The sequence below is a fragment of the Trematomus bernacchii genome, unplaced genomic scaffold, assembly GCF_902827165.1.
Source record: "Trematomus bernacchii unplaced genomic scaffold, fTreBer1.1, whole genome shotgun sequence".
Classification (NCBI taxonomy): Eukaryota; Metazoa; Chordata; class Actinopteri; order Perciformes; family Nototheniidae; genus Trematomus; species Trematomus bernacchii.
Window position 1 is genome coordinate 184,608 of NW_022987812.1, and position 23,716 is coordinate 208,323.

At 41.6% G+C, this 23,716-nt stretch overlaps 1 protein-coding gene across 1 annotated transcript in view; it reads left to right on the forward strand.

Annotated features, from left to right (window-relative positions):
* The first annotated feature begins 3,299 nt into the window (after nucleotides 1-3,299).
* si:ch211-202p1.5 (uncharacterized protein LOC103909337 homolog) overlaps nucleotides 3,300-23,716 on the forward strand; it is a 20,539-nt gene continuing 122 nt past the window's right edge. The window contains exons 1-4 of the mRNA XM_034150927.1: nucleotides 3,300-3,318; nucleotides 5,581-5,743; nucleotides 22,812-22,925; nucleotides 23,703-23,716. The exon at nucleotides 23,703-23,716 is cut by the window's right edge and continues 122 nt beyond it. Coding sequence (XP_034006818.1) covers nucleotides 3,300-3,318; nucleotides 5,581-5,743; nucleotides 22,812-22,925; nucleotides 23,703-23,716 — 310 coding nt within the window. The remainder of the gene's footprint in view (nucleotides 3,319-5,580; nucleotides 5,744-22,811; nucleotides 22,926-23,702) is intronic.

The following is a 23,716-nucleotide window of genomic DNA, read 5'->3' on the forward strand; positions in this document are numbered from 1 at the left end:
AGGAATACAGCAAACATATGCTATATATTGACTGCTGCAGCTGCTACTATAGACGCGATCCTCCACAGATGGTCCCAGAATGCACTGCAGTTACCATTACAAGACATCGGGGACTCTGTAAAAGGTTGCAGTGGTGAAGCGTACCTCAAAATATTTACATTTTCTGTATTTTACTTCTCTTGTCTTGTCTAAACTGAAGCCTAAGACTGTGAGATCATGTGTTTCGTTGTGTGTGTCTATGCAGATCATTTTGCATATTTCTTGACCTATCAGTCTAATATTTCAACCCAGTCTCACGGCATTTCGTGTTATAGTCACAAAATGTAATCTATTGATTCGTGTTCACCAACACGATTTTCCCATTTTCTTCGTGTCACACAGAACGATTTTAAAAGCAATGTAAATAATAAGAAATTAGAAGGAAAAAAAGATTTAAAAAAACACAGATTTTAGTATTCTGAGGCTCTGAGACATTTATTTTCCTCGCGGACGGCAAAAAAAGTCAGACATTATACAATTTAAAATAAAAACAATAATCGTGGCTTGATATTGAGTAAGAACATGTTTTTATGAACCACACAGCTTCTGGTCTTCCAAGACCCAACAAAAAGACATGTTGCAGGCACGAAACATACTACCAATAGGAATACATTGCTTTTAAAATCGTTCTGTGTGACACGAAAAAAATGACTATAACACGAAATGCCGTGAGACTGGGTTGAATATGTATGACGGTATCCTTGATGACCTCTTGTGGTTGCATTGATTTGATTATAAAACTATTTTGTTGACTGTTTTAGGCCGTCACTAACTGCGTACTCCTAACTCTTCTAAAACGGCCCATCAACTACTGCTTCACTAGCACTAGAGCCTCACCTGAAGTGAACCTTTCCAGTCTGTTTCTTCTCTTGTGTTTTGTTCATAACTTCGTGCCTTGCCAATTAGATTACCATCATCATTATCAGAACAACTCCTCGTCTGATCTTTTTAAATGAAATACAAAATGAGAAAATGCGAGGAATGTCCCTGAGAAGTCTGGCATGAAGCCTGCTGGGTTTGAACCCCGCTGAACAGTAGCTCCATTATCCCAGAGATTCAGAACGTATCGTTTCTGTGCTTGACTGGTTGTCTGGCACTGCATCACACAGGTGAGGTGCACGCTGAGGACACACCTGCACCTGAACCCTCCTCACAGCTGTGTCCGAGCCCCGGGGGGTCACATATCACCCAGACAGAACCATGGCTTTGATTTAACGGCCGCACTCACGGTCCAGACACGAGGCGGAAAAAGCAATTGATGGATGTTTAAACGGATCACTTTGGGAGTACTGTTGGAAACCCAGACCCCGTTCACAGCTGGTTTTAACACGAAGCAATATAAAGGGATTGGATCAAGTGAGCAACAGGTGTAAAGATCAGTTATTTTAGATGAATCTGCCCACTATATTAAAGATGAATGGCTTGGTTCTATAATAAATCAGAAAAAGAGTTTGTTTCTCTTGAAATCCAGGACAAAGGTCTTGGTTTGTCTGAAACATTCCCTTTTTAATACAATATTAAAGAAGTCTGTGCCTCGTATTTTCCTCATCCTTCTATAGTTTGTACTCTTGATGTTCTTTTGAGTAAACGTAAGACATCTCTCTGTTGTTGGAAACTTCCCTAACATGTTTGATGGTCTTATTTGAACAATGTGGTCACATGACTCCTTCTGATGTTACTGCAGATCTGCTGTAAGCTAGCTAGCTAACGTAGCTAACCTAGTCATTTCAGATATACTGACAAACACTAAAGTTATGAGACGACTCACTCAGAGACAGAGACAGCTGTGCATCTTTATAATCCCCCAAACAAGACAACGCAACTTTTCTTTTTTCTGTCCTCTTTTATTCGCCAGCATTGATTTGATGTCTTATTTTTTGGAATCAGCTTTTTCTTTTGGTCAATTATTTTAATGATTGAACTTTTTTTTGTTATTGTCCATTTGTCATCAACTTTAATCTGTTCTGTTGCCAACATTTTTCTTTGTCATCATATTTTTTCTCCTTTTGGCACCAAATATTTTGGTCAACTTAGTAATAATAATAACTAGAGGTAAAATAGCTGCGATCATATCAGAAGGAGTCATGTGATCACATTGGTCAAATAAGCCCACACATTTTTTTAGGTAAGTTTCCATCAGCAGAGACAGTTGTGTGCGTCACTTTGTAGTGTCCCCTGGTTTCCGTTGTTAGCCTCTGCAGACCATTTACATGCACTAACACCTATAACACACTGCAGGAGAGGGAACACCACAGAAAGCAGAAACAGGCCTCTTTCAAATATTCAAAAACATTTAATTGTGAGCACACGAGGTAAGGATTGAATAGAAATACCAAACGGAGAAATCAGTAAGATGATTCATATCTAAATATTCATGGAAGCTGCAGCTGGGAGCTTTGTCTCTTGAGTTTTATGAATGTTCATTTCCAACCAGACACAACCTTTACTTCAAGATTTACGGGAAAATATTCAGACGGGAGGACAGTGGGGAGTTTAGAGCAGAACAAAGGACAAAGACAGAAATGACTTCATGTATTCTGGTCTCCATCAGGGCAGAATAACAACGCACGCACGCACGCACGCACGCACGCACGCACGCACGCACGCACGCACGCACGCACGCACGCACGCACGCACGCACGCACGCACGCACGCACGCACGCACGCACGCACGCACGCACGCACGCACGCACGCACGCACGCACGCACGCAGCACGCACGCACGCACGCACGCACGCACGCACGCACGCACGCACGCAGCACGCACGCACGCACGCACGCACGCACGCACGCACGCACGCACGCACGCCGCACGCACGCACGCACGCACGCACGCACGCACGCACGCACGCACGCACGCACGCACGCACGCAACGGCACGCACGCACGCACGCACGCACGCAGCACACACACACACACACCACACACACACACACACACACACACACACACACACACACACACACCACACACACACACACACACACACACACACACACACACACACACACCATAAAGCCCACAGACAGCCTTTGATCACTCTGGGAGTGTGTACAGAAGCCCCTCTGCTCACCGTACACGGAGGGTTGGTCTGTTCTTCAGATCGCTGTTGGATCATCTCAAATCTCCCAGGAAGCTGATATGTGTCCATGGCGCTCACGTATTACCACTTGAGTCCCAGGACTGGCGCCTCGTTCACACCTGGCTTTAACTTTAGACTCGGGAAAACGTACATAAGAGGAAGGATCTAAATATGGTACATGATCCCTGGAGTATCCGGTAACTACGTGTGAACAAATCACACTTTCACGCTCTCTCTATGCAGGAAACACTTTCTGTTGCACTGACCGACTGCAGGTGTTTGAGGATTATTGTTTAATGCCAAAAAGAGCAATACTGTAGGATAGTTTGATCATTTGTGTGTTGCAATTTGTCCTCCATTATAAGGAGGCCGACAGGTGCAAGCGCACTATACCGGCCAGAAACTCTTCCATCAGGAGAAACACGCTGCAGCTTCAGAACGTCAACTTTAATGTACATGTTTCTGTGTGTTTGTACAGACAGAGAGATCGAAATAACGTTTCCAACAATCCCGAATACAAAATACAATAATACAAATATGTATAAAAATATATATAAAATATGTATATCCTATATATATATACAACCAACAGACACATTTACACATATGCACACATTAAGATAAAACACAACATCAATATATACAAAATAACAAAATAACAGTCACTTCAATATCTTTGGGAATGTACATCGTGCAAGACTGTCCATAGCAGCGTACAAAGAAAGGATGCAGATATAAAAACCCAAATGTTCCTCATGAAGAAACATCTCCAGCAACACACGCAGCCTTTAGAGAACATTCAGCCACTTGAGGAGACATGGCAGCGTTTACTAAAAGCTGCAGAAACCAAACGCTGCAAATACAAAACGGTCCAGAGCGACTGAAGTCCTTCCTGTCTCCTTCGTTCTGAACTCTCCACCCTCCTCCCGTCTGAATATTTTTCCGTACATCTTTTGTGTTTTTATTCTTTTGAAATAAAGGTTGTGTCTGGTTGGAATTGTCCAATAATAAAACTCAAGAGACAAAGCTCCGAGCTGCAGCTTCAATGAAGATTTAGAAATAAATCTGAATTAAATCTCAATAAATCTGGTATTTCTATTCAATCCTTACGTCATGTTCTCATAATGAAATGTTAGACTATTTTAAAGAGGCCCTATTCTGCTGTGTGCGGTGTTCCCTCTCCTGTAGTGTGTTGTATTGATGTTAGTGCATGTTAATGGTCTGCAGAGGCTAAAATCCCTCCCCTACCTGCCTGAAGCGCCTCAATTGAACTTTGTTTACTTCCTGAACATAGTGACATCACTATGAAACACTCGCTAGCGCTCCAACACATTGTACGTGATAGGTTGAGGGGCGGGACATCTCTAAGCTGGTTGACCAATCACAACAGAGCAGGCCAGCTAACCAATCAGAGCAAACTGGGCTCTGGTTTCAGACAGAGGGTGAAAAGAGTCCATATTTAATCACATTGGTGCTTTGAGCTACATGCTAACATCAGCATGCTAAAATGCGCACAATGACAATGCTAACATGCTAATGATTAGCAGGTATAAAGTTGACCATGTTCACCAACTAGGTTTAGCGTGTTAGCATGCTAGCATTTGCCGGTCAAAATGATAAACACAGAGAAAGTTCTGCAGGGATTTTGGTCATAGAAAAAAGTGTTGGATGCTTTCTTTCCTTAAAGTGGACCTATCATGCTATATTTGAATAATATAGTGTAGGACCATACCTATATAAGGCATATTTATACTTTTTTTTTTCAAAATACCAAACAGATCATGCATTTTAGCCATGCCTCATTTTGCTCAATTTGACAATTTCTAGCTCTGTTTTAGCAAGGGCAGATTCTGTGAGAACAGCACCACCTACAGGCCTGGCATATGTACTACAGCGTCTCCAGCGCTTTCGAACGGCAATGGCCGTGGCTGTCTCCTCCTGATTGGTGGAGTTGGCCCAATAGCCGTAGCTCCACCGTCCTGACGTCAGGACAGTGTTCAAATCTGGATCAGTTTTGATCAGATCCGTTGCAGCCCCTTTTTTAGAGATTTGGGTATGGAGGAAAATAGAGAGGGTTGTGTTTTCTGACACTTGGTGAGTTCCCTGGAACACCGGGGACACATATTCATGTAGACAAGACGTACACAAGTGCATTTTGCATGATAGGTCCCCTTTAAATATAAATGTTTGGAAGGAGGGTCCTCTGGTGCAGCTAACCAAACTGCAGTGGGAATAGCATTTTCAAAGAATCCTGAAAATAAATCGGACTTATAGAGCAGTTTCTGACACCTACCAAACAATTGTAAAAGCACAGCGTAATGAAAACTGTGAAAAGACCTTCTTATATTGTTCTCTGCCGGAACACGACCTAGTAAGCTTCTGCTCTAAACTTATTTCTTACAATTTACTATTTATATTTCATATAAAGAAAAAGCTAACCTTCTATTTGTGTTTTCTAGCCTCTACATTCGCCGTTACGAGCCCCACGGTGGAGGAGGGCCCCCTGGTGCAGCTCCCCCACACGGCCCACCGGAGAGTGAAGCGCTGCTCCTGCGAGAACCAGAAAGACAAGGAGTGTATTTTCTTCTGCCACATCGGTATCGTGTGGGTCAACACGCCGGGGTGAGTGTGTTTTCACAGTAACGAGACTCTGCAGCTTAACGAGATGATAAAACAAACCCGAGATAAGAAAGCCAGCATTAATCCCAGGATTTCCCCGCCGCAGTAGCTGGGAGTTTTCTGAGGGAGGACAGAGAGCGTTCACTCCAACTAAGATACATTTTCACTGCGTAGAAACACAATCCGTCATCTGCACCAATCAGCATTCTGGAGGATAGGAAATACTGATATACTCAGTTATCTGGATATTAAAGTCACTCAATTTAACGCTGCTGATTTTTCCTTTTGCTTAAATCTAAACTAACACGTTAAGCATGAAAAATGTGTTACTCACATCAAAAATGTCCCCGTAAAGCATGTTCTCGCTTAGTTTGGTGCCAATATAATAATTCAACAAATACTCCCCTTTCACTGCAAAACGTTTGGACTGAAATATCTACGTGGAAACCTCTAATAATGAGAGGAGCCAAGGAAGAAGTCTTGTGTAGTAAAATATTGATAGAACATGATTTTTAACGATACAGAGACCGATGTTGGTGCACCGAATGAAACCAAGAGTTAACTTGGACGTATTTTAACTGATGTACATAACTTACCTTACATAAGAGACTTTTAAAAACCTAAAACCTTTTACTAAATAGCTTAGAAGTAGTTTGTCAATTACACCGTTGAAATATACAACTGGTGCCATCAAACGCTCACGTATGTTATTCTGAGACTTATTGGGAAACAAGCGTAGAAAGTAAACGAGGTCAACCACACATACTGTACGTCAACACATTGGTTTTTGCCCGTTAACATGATGGTTGTTGGCATTGTGGTTTTTGTCTCTAAACATGTTGGTTTTTAACGAGTCATCCTGGTTTCTGGCATCAAAATGTTGTTTTTGGCAGCAAACAATTAGATGTTTGGCCATCGCTGTCATAGTTTCGGACATCGACATGTTGGTTTTAGGCTAGTTTTTGGCCGTTAACATGTTTGTTTCAAACATCAAAATGTTGGTTTTCAACATGTTTAAGTCGTCATAGCGACCAAAAACCAATGTGTTTCCTGCCAAAAACAACATGTTTACGTTGGCGTAAACATGTTGGTTTCTGACCTTAGTCATCATGGTTTCTGGCATCAACATGTTGTTTTTGGCAGTAAACAAGTTGGTTTTTGGTCAATGTTGTCATGGTTTTCAAACGTCAGAATATTGGTTTTTTCCCGCTAACATGATTGTTGTTGGTATTGTGGTTTTTGACCTTAATCATCTTCGTTTTTGGCATTAACATCCTGTTTTGGACAGTAAATAAGTTGGCTTTTGGCTAATACTGTGTTGGTTTCATCAGCATGTACGTTTTTCACATGAGTCATCCTGTTTTTGGCCCTCAGCATTAGGATTTTTGGTTGTCACCATCTTGGTTTCCACGCGACCAGCAGTGACACGAAACCATGGAGCTATGTATAACTGACCAAATATGTTTAAGTCACCAAAATGTTTAAATTAACATTCATGAAATGAAAACTCACAAATCTGTATTTTCAGTCCTGACTTTAAACCATGTAGTCTAAAAGTCGTTTTATCGCTGTGTGAGCCGTACCGCTCAAAATGTCTGGATGTTTATTCCCATTCAAACGTACAAATCTTAGCTGCTTCAATTAAAAATAACTTCTGATGTTCGGAATATATAAAACTATAATCCTTGAGTTTAATTAAATATATTTTGGCCCGCAGGATGAAAGACTTTATAACCGAACTAAAGATGAACTCACATTCCTCTTTATATTAATCACAGGGACCACATAATTCATCTCTGCCTCATTGCATCTGCACAGACATTTTATTAGTTTCATTTCCTTCTCTAGCTGCTTATATTTTTAGACTCTCTTCACAATTGGTAACAATTAACTTCATTTGAGTTCAGTATGCACAAGCAATGAGTGAGCCGTTAGATGTGGAGCTGCTAATGAGAAGGAGCACCTTTCCTAACGAAGGGTAATTCCTGCCATGTTTCCTCTGCTGCTCTTAAATAGACTCTTTAACTCTTTAACAGAAACCACGAGGAGACCACAGAGAGCCTGAAATCACAAGTTAACTCCTTACCTTCCCGTCAAACTCTTGGGTTGAAACGAGGTTTGTTGCAGATTATAAAGTAAAGATATAATGGTATATGTAGTATTTGTCATGTAGTGTAACAAATACAACCCTTAAAGGTGGGGTAGGTAAGTTTGAGAAACCGGCTCGAGATACACTTTTTGTTATATTCCATGGAATGCTCTTAACATCCAGATAGCAATGAATATCTGAAGTGCTTTGACAAAAAATCCATAATAAATATCATCTGTGGAAGCTGTAGTACTGTAAAAAGCACGACCAATCATCTGAGCCGGCCCGGCTAAAATAACTGGATGGCCTACCTGCCTGTCAGCCTTCCATCTGTGCACAAACTTATCTCGTGCCCTCATTGGTCATGTGCGCGTTCGTGTGTGTTGGAGGAGGGGCTCTGTGAGGAAGTGGCAGATTTGTTCAGGCTGTGTATTTTCAAATTCTTGCGCCCTCGAGCTGGTTTCTCCAAACTTACCTACCCTACCTTTAATAAAAAACGAAATGATTCAAATGACTTTATTTCAGATATAAATTTGGATTTTTGTTGTTTCCAAACTATTGGAAGTTATTTGACTAACCTTTGTGATATTTATGTTTGAATATCCAGTTTCTTTCTACCGATTAGTCACATTTGAAATGAATGATCTTGAGAGGAAGAAGTAAAACAGACGTCCATTGGTGTGAAGCTCTGGGTGAGATCGTTAGTCTAAACTTAGCGTTGTGGTTGAAGGCAATCTTCGTGCCTTCACCATGAAGACGCTTTAAAGGCGCTGGCAGTTCCCACCAGCTACATCTAAACCACTAACGTCTGTGCAGAACTTCCTGCTAAACTCCTTTTCTTTCACATATTGAATTATTTTTTATAGTGTATTTTGGTTTACAACACAGGAAGTGGATGTAGTCACCCATTGGTTTGTGGACACACAAAGCGGAGCTAAGTTCAGCAAAATGATGATAAGACTTCTTTAAGTTAATTATCTAGTAAGTAAAAACAGACTGTGAAAGGGTAAACATTAAGTAGAGCAATCTAACAAAGCTAAGTGCAACTGAACGCTAAAGAACACGTTTTAAGGCGGCCTTATTGTTGGAATTAGCTTTCATTAAGTTACATTTCACTGGAGAAAAAATGTTATTGTTGTAAAATAAAAAAATGTACAATGCTGTGGTAGCAACCTGTCAATCACAGGTAGCCCCGCCCTAAAGTATACGCTGCTTTATAGTCTGTTTCACTCTAAGTGTGAACATAATTTACTAAATGAACTTCATGCTGTGTTGAAGAAGACAGCTAGAGAGATTGAGATCATAAACTCATCAGGAAAATCTGAGGTAATAAAGAGAGAGAGAAGTAGGAACATTTCCTCATAGACTTCTCTACAATCTGAGGTAATACAGAGAGAGAGAAGTAGGAACATTTCCTCAGACTTCTATACAATCTGAGGTAATAGAGAGAGAGAGAAGCAGGAACATTTCCTCATAGACTTCTCTACAGTCTGAGGTAATAAAGAGAGAAGTAGGAACATTTCCTCATAGACTTCTATACAATCTGAGGTAATAAAGAGAGAGAGAAGTAGGAACATTTCCTCATAGACTTCTCTACAATCTGAGGTAATAAAGAGAGAGAGAAGTAGGAACATTTCCTCATAGACTTCTCTACAGTCTGAGGTAATAAAGAGAGAAGTAGGAACATTTCCTCATAGACTTCTATACAATCTGAGGTAATAAAGAGAGAGAGAAGTAGGAACATTTCCTCATAGACTTCTATACAATCTGAGGTAATAAAGAGAGAGAGAAGCAGGAACATTTCCTCATAGACTTCTCTACAATCTGAGGTAATAAAGAGAGAGAGAAGTAGGAACATTTCCTCATAGACTTCTATTCAATCTGAGGTAATAAAGAGAGAGAGAAGTAGGAACATTTCCTCATAGACTTCTATACAATCTGAGGTAATAAAGAGAGAGAGAAGCAGGAACATTTCCTCATAGACTTCTCTACAATCTGAGGTAATAAAGAGAGAGAGAAGCAGGAACATTTCCTCATAGACTTCTCTACAATCTGAGGTAATAAAGAGAGAGAGAAGCAGGAACATTTCCTCATAGACTTCTATTCAATCTGAGGTAATAAAGAGAGAAGTAGGAACATTTCCTCATAGACTTCTCTACAATCTGAGGTAATAAAGAGAGAAGTAGGAACATTTCCTCATAGACTTCTCTACAATCTGAGGTAATAAAGAGAGAGAGAAGTAGGAACATTTCCTCATAGACTTCTCTACAATCTGAGGTAATAAAGAGAGAAGTAGGAACATTTCCTCATAGACTTCTATACAATCTGAGGTAATACAGAGAGAGAGAAGTAGGAACATTTCCTCATAGACTTCTCTACAATCTGAGGTAATAAAGAGAGATAGAAGTAGGAACATTTCCTCATAGACTTCTCTACAATCTGAGGTAATAAAGAGAGAGAGAAGTAGGAACATTTCCTCATAGACTTCTCTACAATCTGAGGTAATAAAGAGAGAGAGAAGTAGGAACATTTCCTCATAGACTTCTCTACAGTCTGAGGTAATAAAGAGAGAGAGAAGTAGGAACATTTCCTCATAGACTTCTCTACAGTCTGAGGTAATAAAGAGAGAAGTAGGAACATTTCCTCATAGACTTCTATACAATCTGAGGTAATAAAGAGAGAGAGAAGCAGGAACATTTCCTCATAGACTTCTCTACAATCTGAGGTAATAAAGAGAGAGAGAAGTAGGAACATTTCCTCATAGACTTCTCTACAATCTGAGGTAATAAAGAGAGAAGTAGGAACATTTCCTCATAGACTTCTATACAATCTGAGGTAATAAAGAGAGAGAGAAGCAGGAACATTTCCTCATAGACTTCTCTACAATCTGAGGTAATAAAGAGAGAGAGAAGTAGGAACATTTCCTCATAGACTTCTCTACAGTCTGAGGTAATAAAGAGAGAAGTAGGAACATTTCCTCATAGACTTCTATACAATCTGAGGTAATAAAGAGAGAGAGAAGCAGGAACATTTCCTCATAGACTTCTCTACAATCTGAGGTAATAAAGAGAGAGAGAAGTAGGAACATTTCCTCATAGACTTCTATTCAATCTGAGGTAATAAAGAGAGAGAGAAGTAGGAACATTTCCTCATAGACTTCTCTACAATCTGAGGTAATAAAGAGAGAAGTAGGAACATTTCCTCATAGACTTCTATACAATCTGAGGTAATACAGAGAGAGAGAAGTAGGAACATTTCCTCATAGACTTCTCTACAATCTGAGGTAATAAAGAGAGATAGAAGTAGGAACATTTCCTCATAGACTTCTCTACAATCTGAGGTAATACAGAGAGAGAGAAGTAGGAACATTTCCTCATAGACTTCTCTACAATCTGAGGTAATAAAGAGAGAGAGAAGTAGGAACATTTCCTCATAGACTTCTCTACAATCTGAGGTAATAAAGAGAGAGAGAAGTAGGAACATTTCCTCATAGACTTCCATACAATCTGACTTTCTTTGCTGGATATAGAATGCAGGTTTGATAGAAGAAGAGTCCTTTTAAGGAAAATACTTCACAGGAGCATAACTTGATTAATCCGCCGGTGAAAATAGTCCCAAAGAAATGCAATACTTCCTGTTTGATCGATAAAAGCTGTTGTAAGAAATGACTGAATCTTCCTTTAGCATGAATCTATAGATCTGTGTTTGTACAGATGGATGTCTCCAGTCGGAAACAATGAGTTCAAAACTTTGTTGGTGTTGGAAGTTTTATGGGATTGTTGATAATAAGGAAAACAGAGTAGTAAATATTACCCCTGAGGGACGCTCTCTCGTTGGCAGCTATTGAGCGCCAGGAGAGAAACAGAAACTGTGAAGTACTCTCAGAGTAAATGTTATTTTTGAAATCGATTTTTCACACATTTTTGTATTTTATGGATTTGTTTTGTCAGATTTTCTCTGAGTGCAGGTCAACAGTGAAATCAGCCTTTTGTTATCAGCCACGTCTGGACGAAAGGCTGCGGGCCAAACCAAAGACGAAAGACGTCCAAACTAACGGACATCATAAAATCAGTCACCTTTTGTGAACTCGAGTCAAATCTGTTTGTTTAACTTCCTCCCCACGGTGCTCAGAGTCACATCCAGCCAGGCAACAGACATCTAAACGCAGCGTCCACAAAGCATTAACCGGAGCTGAAGTCTGAGTGACAGTTTGTTTTTCCTCACGTCTGTAAAGCGGGTGATAACATACGCCGGATAACCGCAATGTCACGGGTTAGATTTCGCCCTTTGGTGCGTGTCATAAAGCTTTATCTTTCCACATCTGTCAAATTAAAGAGTCTTTAATGAGATACGAGAAGCAGACACTGTGAGTCAAAATGCATGATGTGGTGTTAGTCGTATTTAAAATACCAGGGAGCCCCAACATAAAGAGTCAGGTGATACATATCTGCAGAAACATGAACCTGCCTTACCGTGCTGTATGAGATGTGACGAGAGAAATGTGGACAAAACACAAGCGCTGAGAAATTTAGCAGAAATCATTTGTAAATTCCACCTGTGTGTCAGTGAGGTAACAATGGCCATTGTTACAGAGGCCGACAGGTGCAAACTCCTCCATCAGGAGAAACAGCTTCAGAAAGGATGCAGATATAGGAACCAAATGTTCCACATGAAGAAACATCTCCAGCAACAACGCATGCAGCGTTTAGAGAACATTCAGCACCTTGAGGAGACATGCGCAGCGTTTACTAAAAGCTGCAGAAACCAAACGCTGCAAGAAGCTCAAAACACAACGAGACCAGGGGACACTAAAGAGTGACGCACACAGCTTGGAGACTAGGGGACACTAAAGAGTGACGCACACAGCTGGGAGACCAGGGGACACTAAAGAGTGACGCACACAGCTGGGAGACCAGGGGACACTAAAGAGTGACGCACACAGCTGGGAGACCAGGGGACACTAAGAGTGACGCACACAGCTGGAGACCAGCTGGGAGACCAGGGGACACTAAAGAGTGACGCACACAGCTGGGAGACCAGGGGACACTAAAGAGTGACGCACACAGCTGGGAGACCAGGGGACACTAAAGAGTGACGCACACAGCTGGGAGACCAGGGGACACTAAAGAGTGACGCACACAGCTGGAGACCAGGGGACACTAAAGAGTGACGCACACAGCTGGGAGACCAGGGGACACTAAAGAGTGACGCACACAGCTGGGAGACCAGGGGACACTAAAGAGTGACGCACACAGCTGGAGCCCAGGGGACACTAAAGAGTGACGCACACAGCTGGAGACCGTGGTTGCGTTCGAATACTCCAAAAAAACAGCTCCTAAGTTCTAACCCTATCGTCTATTCCTTGACCTCGGAGTGAAACGTCATGGGGTTAAGGGAGAGTGGATAGGAGAATTCAAAAGGATTTAGGAGAAGAGACTGCGGTACTTTAGAGAATCCGACTGCACTTTCACTATCCGACGTGTTTATGATGCGCCAGCAGAGGTCATAAATGTGCGCCTGCTGCTGTGGGGAAACTATGGAAACTACAGTTTTCTATACAGCGGACTACAACAGGGATGTTTAATAAGAACGAGGGACTACTGTAAACTCACCTAGAGACTCTGCACCGTGCTCTGATGCTGTTATTTTATGCTTTATGAACGGGGACAACAGAGAAACATATTCTTCATGACCAAAGTTGGAATTGAAATAAGAAAGGAAAGTGAAACTTATGCTCGTCACCCTCTCCCTCCGGTCCACATTAATACAAATGATCCCAATACGTATGATTGTATGAAAAGATCTTAAAATCAATACAAATGTATTTATTATAAACGTTAGTCCTTAACATCTATCACTGTGTATATCACCATTCAAACATCTTTTCAAAGTTGAACAAACCCCACACAGCTCAGTAAAGACTGTGAAATGTTGACTTTATTTGATCATTTCAGTAAAAACTAACGTTCATATTTCTCTTTTTGATTATAATACTGATGAACGTTCAAAACAAAGCACTTTGGCAACTTACCACATACGTTTTAAAATGCTTAATAAGCACCGTAACTTTATACCGATATCATTTCTCGTTCATAATCGGTTGTTTCCGTGAACGGCCGACTGTTGTGTGACGGCAAATGCTGCGGCCGCAAGGCATTGTGGGGCAGCATTTTCTCCTCTCCTTTCGGTTAGGGAGGTCCAGTGGTTCCTAAGCTAAAGGAGGTTATAAAGGAAGTTTGAAACCTCCTTTCCTTTTAATTTAGAGAATTCGAACGGCACTTATCATGGCTGCCACTGAGGGACTTCCGGGTCATTTCACTCCGTTAGGAAGGTTCCTAAGCTAAATGGACTATTCGAATGCAACCCAGGGGGCACTAAAGAGTGACGCACACAGCTGGAGACCAGGGGACACTAAAGAGTGACGCACACAGCTGGGAGACCAGGGGACACTAAAGAGTGACGCACACAGCTGGGAGAAAGAGAGCGAGAGGGAGAGAATAAAACTTCAAATTGTACACAAACAGTACAAAAAAAGTGTAAAATATTAACACACACATAACAACAAATGAGAAACATTTACCGTGTGCGCCTCTTGAACAGGGGCGGACTGGCCATCTGTAGAATCTGGAGAACCACAGAACGGCCCTTTAAAAGAAAATGGTTTAACGTCATCATTTAAGTTGCGCTGACAGCCGACAGAGGGCGACAGCGGCCGCTAATGCAGTTGTGTGGTTCTTATCTGTCAAATAATCACACACGAAGAAGAAAAAAGACCGGCCACACGAAGAGAAGGGATTAGACGCCGCGGCAGACAGGGAGAATGAAAAAACATGGATAAAAATCAAACAAAACGAAAAGAAAAAGGTGCGGCCGAGAAGGCAAGAGAAAAAAAGGTGAAGTCACTCACAGGTGAAGCATATAAATGTCGCAAATTGACAGACCTTTTTGGCAGCAGCTCTGCTACAACAGGGTTGCCAACTCTCACGCATCTGGCGTGTGACACACGCTTTCACTCTCAATCTCACGCTCTCACGCTGCCCAAACTATTCTCACGCCAAAAACAAGAATACGAAGACTAGAAACGGTTTTGAAAACTTTTGTCACGTAGTGATCGTCTTCCCAATAGAACATCTTTGATAATGTCTTCTGGCCAATCAGAATCACGATAACGGCGTGGTGTTGTTGCAGGAAGTCCCGACGGAGAATACTTTTGCGGTAGTACATCTCTATACATCGATACAACATTACGTGTTGATAGAAATCAACACGTAATGAAATAAGACCCCACGGTTTGATGATTGATAGGTGTGTGGGCTGTCTTTCATTTTGACACACAGAACAATGGGGGCTATCCACCCTTATCCACAATGTAAAGTAATTCACAGCCTCTTCCCTCTTCTCTCTGTGAGGAGCAGCAGGTTCAGCTTTCAGAACAAAGTAACAAAAAAATAATATGGCATTCATTTTTTTAAATATGTAGTAATAGATATATTTATTTTTCTTCTCAAGAGAGTACCAGAATGTGTATTTGATGTTAGTATTTAAAAAAATCTCCTGGGGGAGAATCCCCCCAGACCCCCCTGCAGGGGTTGGGTTTTCAGCATGTCAACTCTTTCACCTATGGGCAAATTGCAGGATTGGCTCCAGGTCGCCCTTTTTATTTACTACAACACAAATGTGCCTTTTTATTTCATACAGTTCAATTTGGATTGAGACAGGGAAATAATCTAAACCTCACGCGTGGCGTTTCACTGTCGGGGGGAGCGTGTATGTCAGTGGTCCCCAAACTAAGGCCCGCGGGCCGGATACGGCCCGCCTCCACATTTGGCCCGGCCCCCTGAACAATACCAGAGACGCATTATGATTTTTTTTTCAGTCTGGCCACGCGAATCCTAGACTAGCCCCTGTCAAATAGAACGGAATAATGGCGAAAAGGTTAGGTAAGAGAAAAATTGATTCAGAATGCAGGGTATTTAACCTGCAGTGGTCAAACGATTATTTTTTTGTTCAATGGAAAGAAAAGGCTGTTTGTCTCATCTGTCAAGAGGCGGTGGCGGTATTCAAAGAATACAATCTGCGCCGACACTATGAATCCCGTCACAAAGACAAGTATGATAACTTGCAAGGCCAAATGCGAGCAGACAAACTCTCAAAGCTAAAAAGTGGACTGTTAGCTCAGCAGAATACATTTGTACGCCAAGCTCAGCTGAACCAGTCATCCGTTCGGGCCAGCTTTCGGGTTGCTCAACTGATAGCAAGCAGCGGTAAACCTTTCACTGATGGAGAGTTTGTCAAGAAATGTTTGAATGCTGTCGCGGAAGAGGTGTGTCCCGAGAAGAAAGATGTCTTTAATGCCGTGAGTCTGTCGGCGAGTACAATCACCAGACGCATTGAAGAAATCGGGGGTAATGTATATGCCCAGCTGCAGCAGAAGACGAAAGAATTTGACTTTTTTTCATTAGCACTGGATGAGAGCACGGACGTGCAAGACACAGCGCAGCTGCTCATTTTTATTCGCGGAGTTAGCGCAAACTTTGAGATGTGCGAGGAGCTGGCAGCCCTCCAAAGTCTCAAAGGGACTACAACGGGGGAGGATATTTTCGGCAAAGTATGCCAAACCATGGAAGAGTTGGACCTAGACTGGTCAAAGCTTGCCAGCATCACGACTGACGGGGCTCCTAGTATGGTGGGCGCGTCTCGGGGTCTAATAGGACGCATGAACCGGGAGATGGAAGAACGGGGTCTCACCGCCCCGCTACAAATCCACTGCCTAATTCACCAGCAAGCACTGTGCTGCAAAGTGTTGAAGTGGGATTCTGTCATGAAGGTTGTGGTGTCATGCATAAACTTCATCAGAGCAAAGGGACTTAAACACAGGCAGTTCCAACAATTCCTGTCTGAACTGGAGTCTGCGCACGGCGATGTGCTGTACTACACAGAGGTCCGATGGTTGAGCCGGGGCAGAGTTTTGAGGCGTTTTTACGAGCTGCTACCCGAAATTAACGCATTTCTTCATTCAAAAGACAAAATGGTCCCAGAGCTGATCGACCCAGAATGGAAATGGCACCTCGCATTTTTAACAGACGTGACAGAAATGCTGAACAGCCTTAACTTGCAGCTACAAGGCCAGGGGAAACTCATTTGCGACATGTATTCTCACATAAAAGCATTTGAGGTGAAACTTGCGCTGCTTTTGGAACAAGTAAAAAAGCACAACTTCATCCATCTCCCTGCTACCCAAAACCTCTCTGCAGAGAACCCAGCGGTCCCGTTCCCAGCTGAAAAGTGTGTGGAAGCACTGGAAATGCTGAAGGCGGAGTTCGGTGTGCGATTCCGGCAACTACGTGTTAATGCAAAAGAAATCCGTCTTTTTCAGAACCCCTTTCTTGCCGACATCGATGAAGCCCAGCCTTCTTATCAGTTTGAGTTGGCCGAGTTACAGAACTGTGATGTTCTGAAAGACACATTCAAGCCCAACAGTCTCATTGACTTCTATGCCGCCCTCCCAAACGACACGTACCCTAACATAAAAAAACACGCAATGAAGATGTTTACACTTTTTGGCAGCACGTATATCTGCGAGCAAACCTTTTCACACATGAAACACCTGAAAACTCAGATGAGATCAAGATTGACAGATGAACATCTGCATCAGTGTTTGAGACTGGCTGTGACTAGAATGGAACCTGACATTCAACTTCTCACCAGCCAGATGCAGGCCCACAGTTCACACTGATGAACATACATAGGTAAGATCACTTTTCTGACTTTTTTGAGTATAAACAAATTTAATCATAATAAAATCTACTGGGATAAAATCCATCTCCACAACCATACTGGTAGTGAAATGTATTGTGCTGTGTAAGGCAAGGCAAGGCAAGGCAAGGCAAGGCAAGGCAAGGCAAGTTTATTTATATAGCACCTTTCAACACAAGGCAATTCAAAGTGCTTTACAAAAATGGAAGACATTATGAAAATGGCATTTAAAATCAGTCATTAAAAAGAAAAGATAATAAAATAAACATACATGGATAAAAGTTAAAAGTTACAGTGCAGTTTAAGATGTGAATAGTTCAATTAAAAGCAGCGGCAAAAAGAAAAGTCTTCAGCCTGGATTTAAAAGTAGTAAGAGTTGCAGCAGACCTGCAGGTTTCTGGGAGTTTGTTCCAGATGTTTGGAGCATAATAACTGAACTTCTCCATGTTTAGTTCTGACTCTGGGGACAGAAAGCTGACCAGTCCCTGAAGACCTGAGAGATCTGGATGGTTCATAATTTAGCAGTAGGTCAGACATGTATTTTGGGCCTAAACCATTCAAAGCTTTATAAACCAGCAACAATATTTTGAAATCTATTCTTTGACACACAGGAAGCCAGTGTAAGGACTTCAGCACAGGAGTGATGTGATCCACTTTCTTAGTGTCAGTGAGGAACCAGTGTAAAGACTTCAGAACAGGAGTGATGTGATCCACTTTCTTAGTGTCAGTGAGGAACCAGTGTAAAGACTTCAGAACAGGACTGATCCACTTTCTTAGTGTCAGTGAGGAACCAGTGTAAAGACTTCAGAACAGGAGTGATGTGATCCACTCTCTTAGTGTCAGTGAGGACTCGAGCAGCGGCGTTCTGAATTAGCTGCAGCTTTCTAATAGATGTGTTAGTGAGACCTGTAAAGACACCATTGCAGTAGTCGAGTCTACTGAAGATAAAAGCATGGACAAGTTTTTCCAAATCCTGCTGTGACATTAGTCTTTTAATCCTAGATATGTTCTTTAGGTGATAGTAGGCTGATTTAGTAACTGTTTTAATGTGACTGTTGAAACTCAGGTCAGAGTCCATGACTACACCTAGATTTCTGGCTCTATCTGTTGTTTTGAACATTGCAGACTGAAGCTCAGCGCTAACTTTTATACGTTCTGCCTTGGCTCCAAAAACCATTACCTCAGTGTAGGTGCTGTATCACTTAGTTCGGTTTCTCAGCCTGCTTGCTTTGTGGTTTTCACAGGGAAGTTGATGAGAGAGAGCTGCAAACAGCGGTGTCTACAAGCCTACTGGAACCTACAAAAGGATTATAAGGAAGGAACACAAGAACTTTGAGAGACTGCTCATATGAGTCATTTGAGTAAGAGATTCTGCTCTGACAACTAAGCTAAACTTTTACCTGTTAAGATTGTGCACGGCACAACAGAAAGTTAATGTTCAGTGGACTTTTTTTCTGTGAAGAACCCAGAGAGGGTTATTTGGTTATTATTTATTTCATTAATAGTGTTATTATTTATTTCCTGACTTTTTTTCTGTGAAGATCCCGGAAAAGGTTATTAATATTTGGTTATGTGTGGCTTTCTGGAAAACAATAAATGTTTACGTTTAGGCACCCCTGCGATCGTCACACTTTTTCTGTTACAAACTGCCCCCGGCCCCCATCAGAGAAGGGAAAAGTTATGTGGCCCTCACAGGAAAAAGTTTGGGGACCCCTGGTGTATGTAATTACATTGCAAATACTGACTTGAGCCCCACCACTGTATCGGTTAACACTACCATAGATTACCCAACAAAAATACTCTGGAGCGCATGCGCAGGTCTAAGATCCAGTAGAAATGATAAAAAAGTAAAAGTCTGCTGCTTATTGTTCTACTAGGCCAAAATAGAGTCAAAGAGTATATGAGAGTGAGAGTGTGTTAATTAATATATTTGGCAGTTTGGAGTAAGTCTGTAGATTTGTTTGTGTGTGTGTGTTTCATGTATAGGCCTCTCACGATAATTAATTTTGTTGGATACATTTTCCCGGAAATTATTGCGATAAACGATAATATTGTCGGCACCGTTGTATGACCATTTTAGACCACTGACATAATGATAATATATAATAATAATTCAAGTACATCCTTTCAAACTGCTAGTCACATCCTCATGTAAATGGCAATTTATCGAGGTCAGAAAAGTTATCGAGTTCATTTTTATTTATCGTACGATAAGTCAATTAATTGCTTATCGCGACAGGCACACAATAAAACAGTGGAAACAAACATGTTTGACTTTCATTAGTGAATGAAACTGTGTGCCCTTTATAGTCTGTGTCCAATATTGTGTATTTGTATATATTGTATATATATCCTATATATATGCTAAGGTCCCGCTGCTGACACGATAGCAGTCATTTCGTGCGCATATGTGTAATTAAACCGAATTAAACCCATGATATCAAAATCTCACTCCAGCCAGGTACCCAAAGTTGGCAACCCTGTGCTACAAGCACTATCATCAGCAGCTTAGAACAAGTGCAAGATGATGAAGAGAATGATGAGGGCGCGAGTTCAGATATACAGCCAGCCTCCTGCGTTCATGATGAGGGACAGAGTTGAGCTGGAGGAAGAACCAGCTCAACTGGCACATACAAGTGCAGGGCAAGAGCAAGAGGTGGGTGAGATTTATCCCTTGAACTCAGTGGCGTTTTCTCCTGGAGGCCAAGGGAAGCCAGGCTTCCCCTGTTTTTTTGGATTGTAGTTATCATTTTAATAAATAAATAAAAACACTTCGTTTAGTTTCGGTAATTACTCTGTGCTGTGTGTTGCTGCCGGCCCATCTCTCCCCCATTCTCATTGAGTATTTTACAAAGAGTGAAACAGCGCCCCTCTAGATGTTATGGTGAAACAGTAGATTGCACTCTCTGTTGCGAGAGGAGGCTAGCCGAAATTGGCTTCCCTTGGTGAAAAGAAATTGAGGGATTGACCAATCAGATGAGGCTCACGTCATGCCTCACAATCCAATCAAAACGCATCAACTTCAGTTTGTACTGTAACTGTCATCACCGCCCTTAAAAAGTAGCAAGCAACTGAAGCAAGTGCAATTATGGAGGGTGAAGATTTGGATTATTTCATAATAAATAATTTTACTAAACTTCCGCTACTACAGCAGCAACTCAAAATGAAATCTGATGACAGGCCAATGCCCAAACTGGAGCTGTGTACAGAGAGGAAAAAAGGAGCGAATCGGACGTAAAACTTTAAATAATAAACAGCGGATTTCTAACATTTGACATTTCATGTGTCCGGACTGGGTCAGTTTCCAGGGCTGAATTTTAGTCCCAGTCCGCCCCTGCTCTTGAACCCTGTAGATGACTTCAACCACTGTTCGAAATGGGGGGGAGCCAGGGGGGGCTTGACTCCCCCGAAGAGGGAGGGAGCTCCCCTGAAGGCCGATTTTGAGATAAATAGGGGAGCCCAAAACAATTGTGCATATTTGTGTCACACAGATTATAAATGTTGAGTTTCTGTAAATAAATAATAGTTATTGTTCATTACAGTTTCTGAATATTTGTTTTATATTTGTGAATATTTCTGGGTGTTGCCATCTGTACGTGGCGGCGCTGCATTCTTTACACTACTTACGTTGCTATGGTTATGGTGGGGATGCCGGCGCGGTATTTGACATGTTCATATTGATATTTTTTTAACTCTGGCTTTGTAATAAAAAATATGGCGAAACGAAAACAGCCAAGCCTCGCAGCTTTTGGATTCACAAGCAAAGAAGCGAAGGAGTCTAAAAATGACAACGTGAACGGAACAACTTTTAGTTGGCCGGCTGTTAGCGGCGTTAGGGTCGAGTTTGGCAGCTCCACACCGAGGGAGAGGCCTGCCGATGCGGAGCCTGAAGAGGCTTCAACAACGGCCACAGCTGCCGGCGCCACCTGCACTAGCGAACCTTTCCTGACGATGCCCATGACCTGCCACTGCCTACTGGACACAGAAAAGATGGAGTGAGTGGAATGAAAGGAATCCATGGCTTTTAAAAAAAAAGATTTGCAAAGAGGCAAAAAGTATATTGATCTCCCTGCCGCTCGCAGAACAATCCACCGGAGTGCACCTTTCACAAGAATGGATTCAGGGAAAAGTCAGCAGTGATCAACAGAAGAACCTGCGGAAAAAGATTTATAAGCACCATAAGAGCCAGGCCCACGAAAAAGGCGATCGAGATTTGGGAGATGAGAAAAAAGAGGTCTATTGGCAATCAATGTTGATCTAATGCAGGAAACATATACATCTCTCAGGTCTGCCTATATGATTGCCCAACAAATAAATAAATAGGGCTCCCCCGAAAGCAAATGGGTAATTCGAACACTGACTTCAACGGCATGTTGCCTCTTACCCATAATGCAATGGCTATGCCCTCTGACCTGACTGTGGTCATGTGACTTACTGGCCACATCCCAAATATGAAACATTCTACATTTCACTATCCAGATAATACTCCACAATTACACTCACATTTACAAAATGATAAATCATGAATGAACATCCAAACAGAAACGTTTCTCAGACCGCACAGGAAGTCAGGAGATCTGTGTGAATAACTCTGAATAACTCTAAGTGTTCGAAACTGTGACATCTCGCAGGTCACCGAGCGTTTACATATCTGATATCAACGCCACGGGAGTCCAACAGCTGCAGGTCAACAGCTGGATTTGTTCCTCAGAAAGAGAAGCAGGGAGCTCGCTGACAGCCTCACTTAATTCATAGCGCGGCATGAAGCCAGCCGAGGAGTGAACCCCGACACGGAGGTTAACAAAAGAGCGGAGAGGAAATAAATAACCCTGCAGACAGAAGCTGCAGAGCGGGACGCATTCAATCATCCAGCAGTGGAAACAGATGTGAAGAGAGGACGAGACGCTCAGAATCACAACAAATGAACCCATTGAAACCCCCGGGATCTTCTTTGAACAGTTCCACGAAATAACGATGTAGTTTACCTGGAAACTGAGACACATGTATTTATACACAGATCTGCAGGATGTCGTATTATTGTGTTGTGCCCTGAAGGCAGCATCCCCCTGATCCAATGGGATGTTTCCATTGGATTAATGCATGATACTTACACTTTAACACATATTCCTTTTACCATGCACATTTTGGGTATTATTATTGTTGTTGTTATTATTCTTGTTGTTGTTGTTGTTATGTTATGGTTAACTCCTCACTTCCTGTCTGTAGCCGTGTGGTTCCGTACGGGTTCGGTTCTGTCCGGCTGAGGAGAGATCTGAGTCGCTGCCTCTGCACACACACACAGGACCAGGAGTGTGTGAGCTTCTGCACCACACACACAGAGTGAGGACACACACACACACACGCACGCACGCACGCACGCACGCACGCACGCACGTACGCACGCACGCACGCACACACACACACACACACACACACACACACACACACACACACACACACACACACACACACACACACACACACACACCACACACACACACACACACACTCACACACACACATACTTTAAGTGTAAAGCTTTTCCAAAAAAAACACTTCCCTTAAAAAAAAAAAGTATTATTTTTGCTAATTATTATTATTATCAAGAAATTATTATGTTTTTGTTTGAAATATTAAAACTTTTCTACAAAAATATTCAGATTTATTATCTTTTATTATTACGACTGCTTTCCTTCATAAAACACAAATATTTTTTCTTGAAATATTTTCTACAGCTTCTCTCTGTAAATTGTCACTTTTTGCTGTTAAAATTACATTTTTCTTTCCAAATATCAGAATATTATTTTTCAACAAAAGATTTTATATTTTATAATATATTTTTCCTCCAGATTTTTTTGTCCTTGAAATATAATTAGTTTTTTTATTAATTAATTTGTGTTTTAAATTCATATTACAACTACTTTTTTCCATTAATTATGAATATTTGCCAGGAAATATTAAATACTAAAATATTTGACAAAATATTTTTTCTCTATGAAATATTGACTTTTTTTTTTCTCAAATGTTACGACTTTTTTTCAACTATTAGTGCAGTTTTGACTTAAAATATTAAATATTGTTTTATTAGGTGATATTAATAATTCTGTGTTTCCTCAGAGGAGAACACGCTG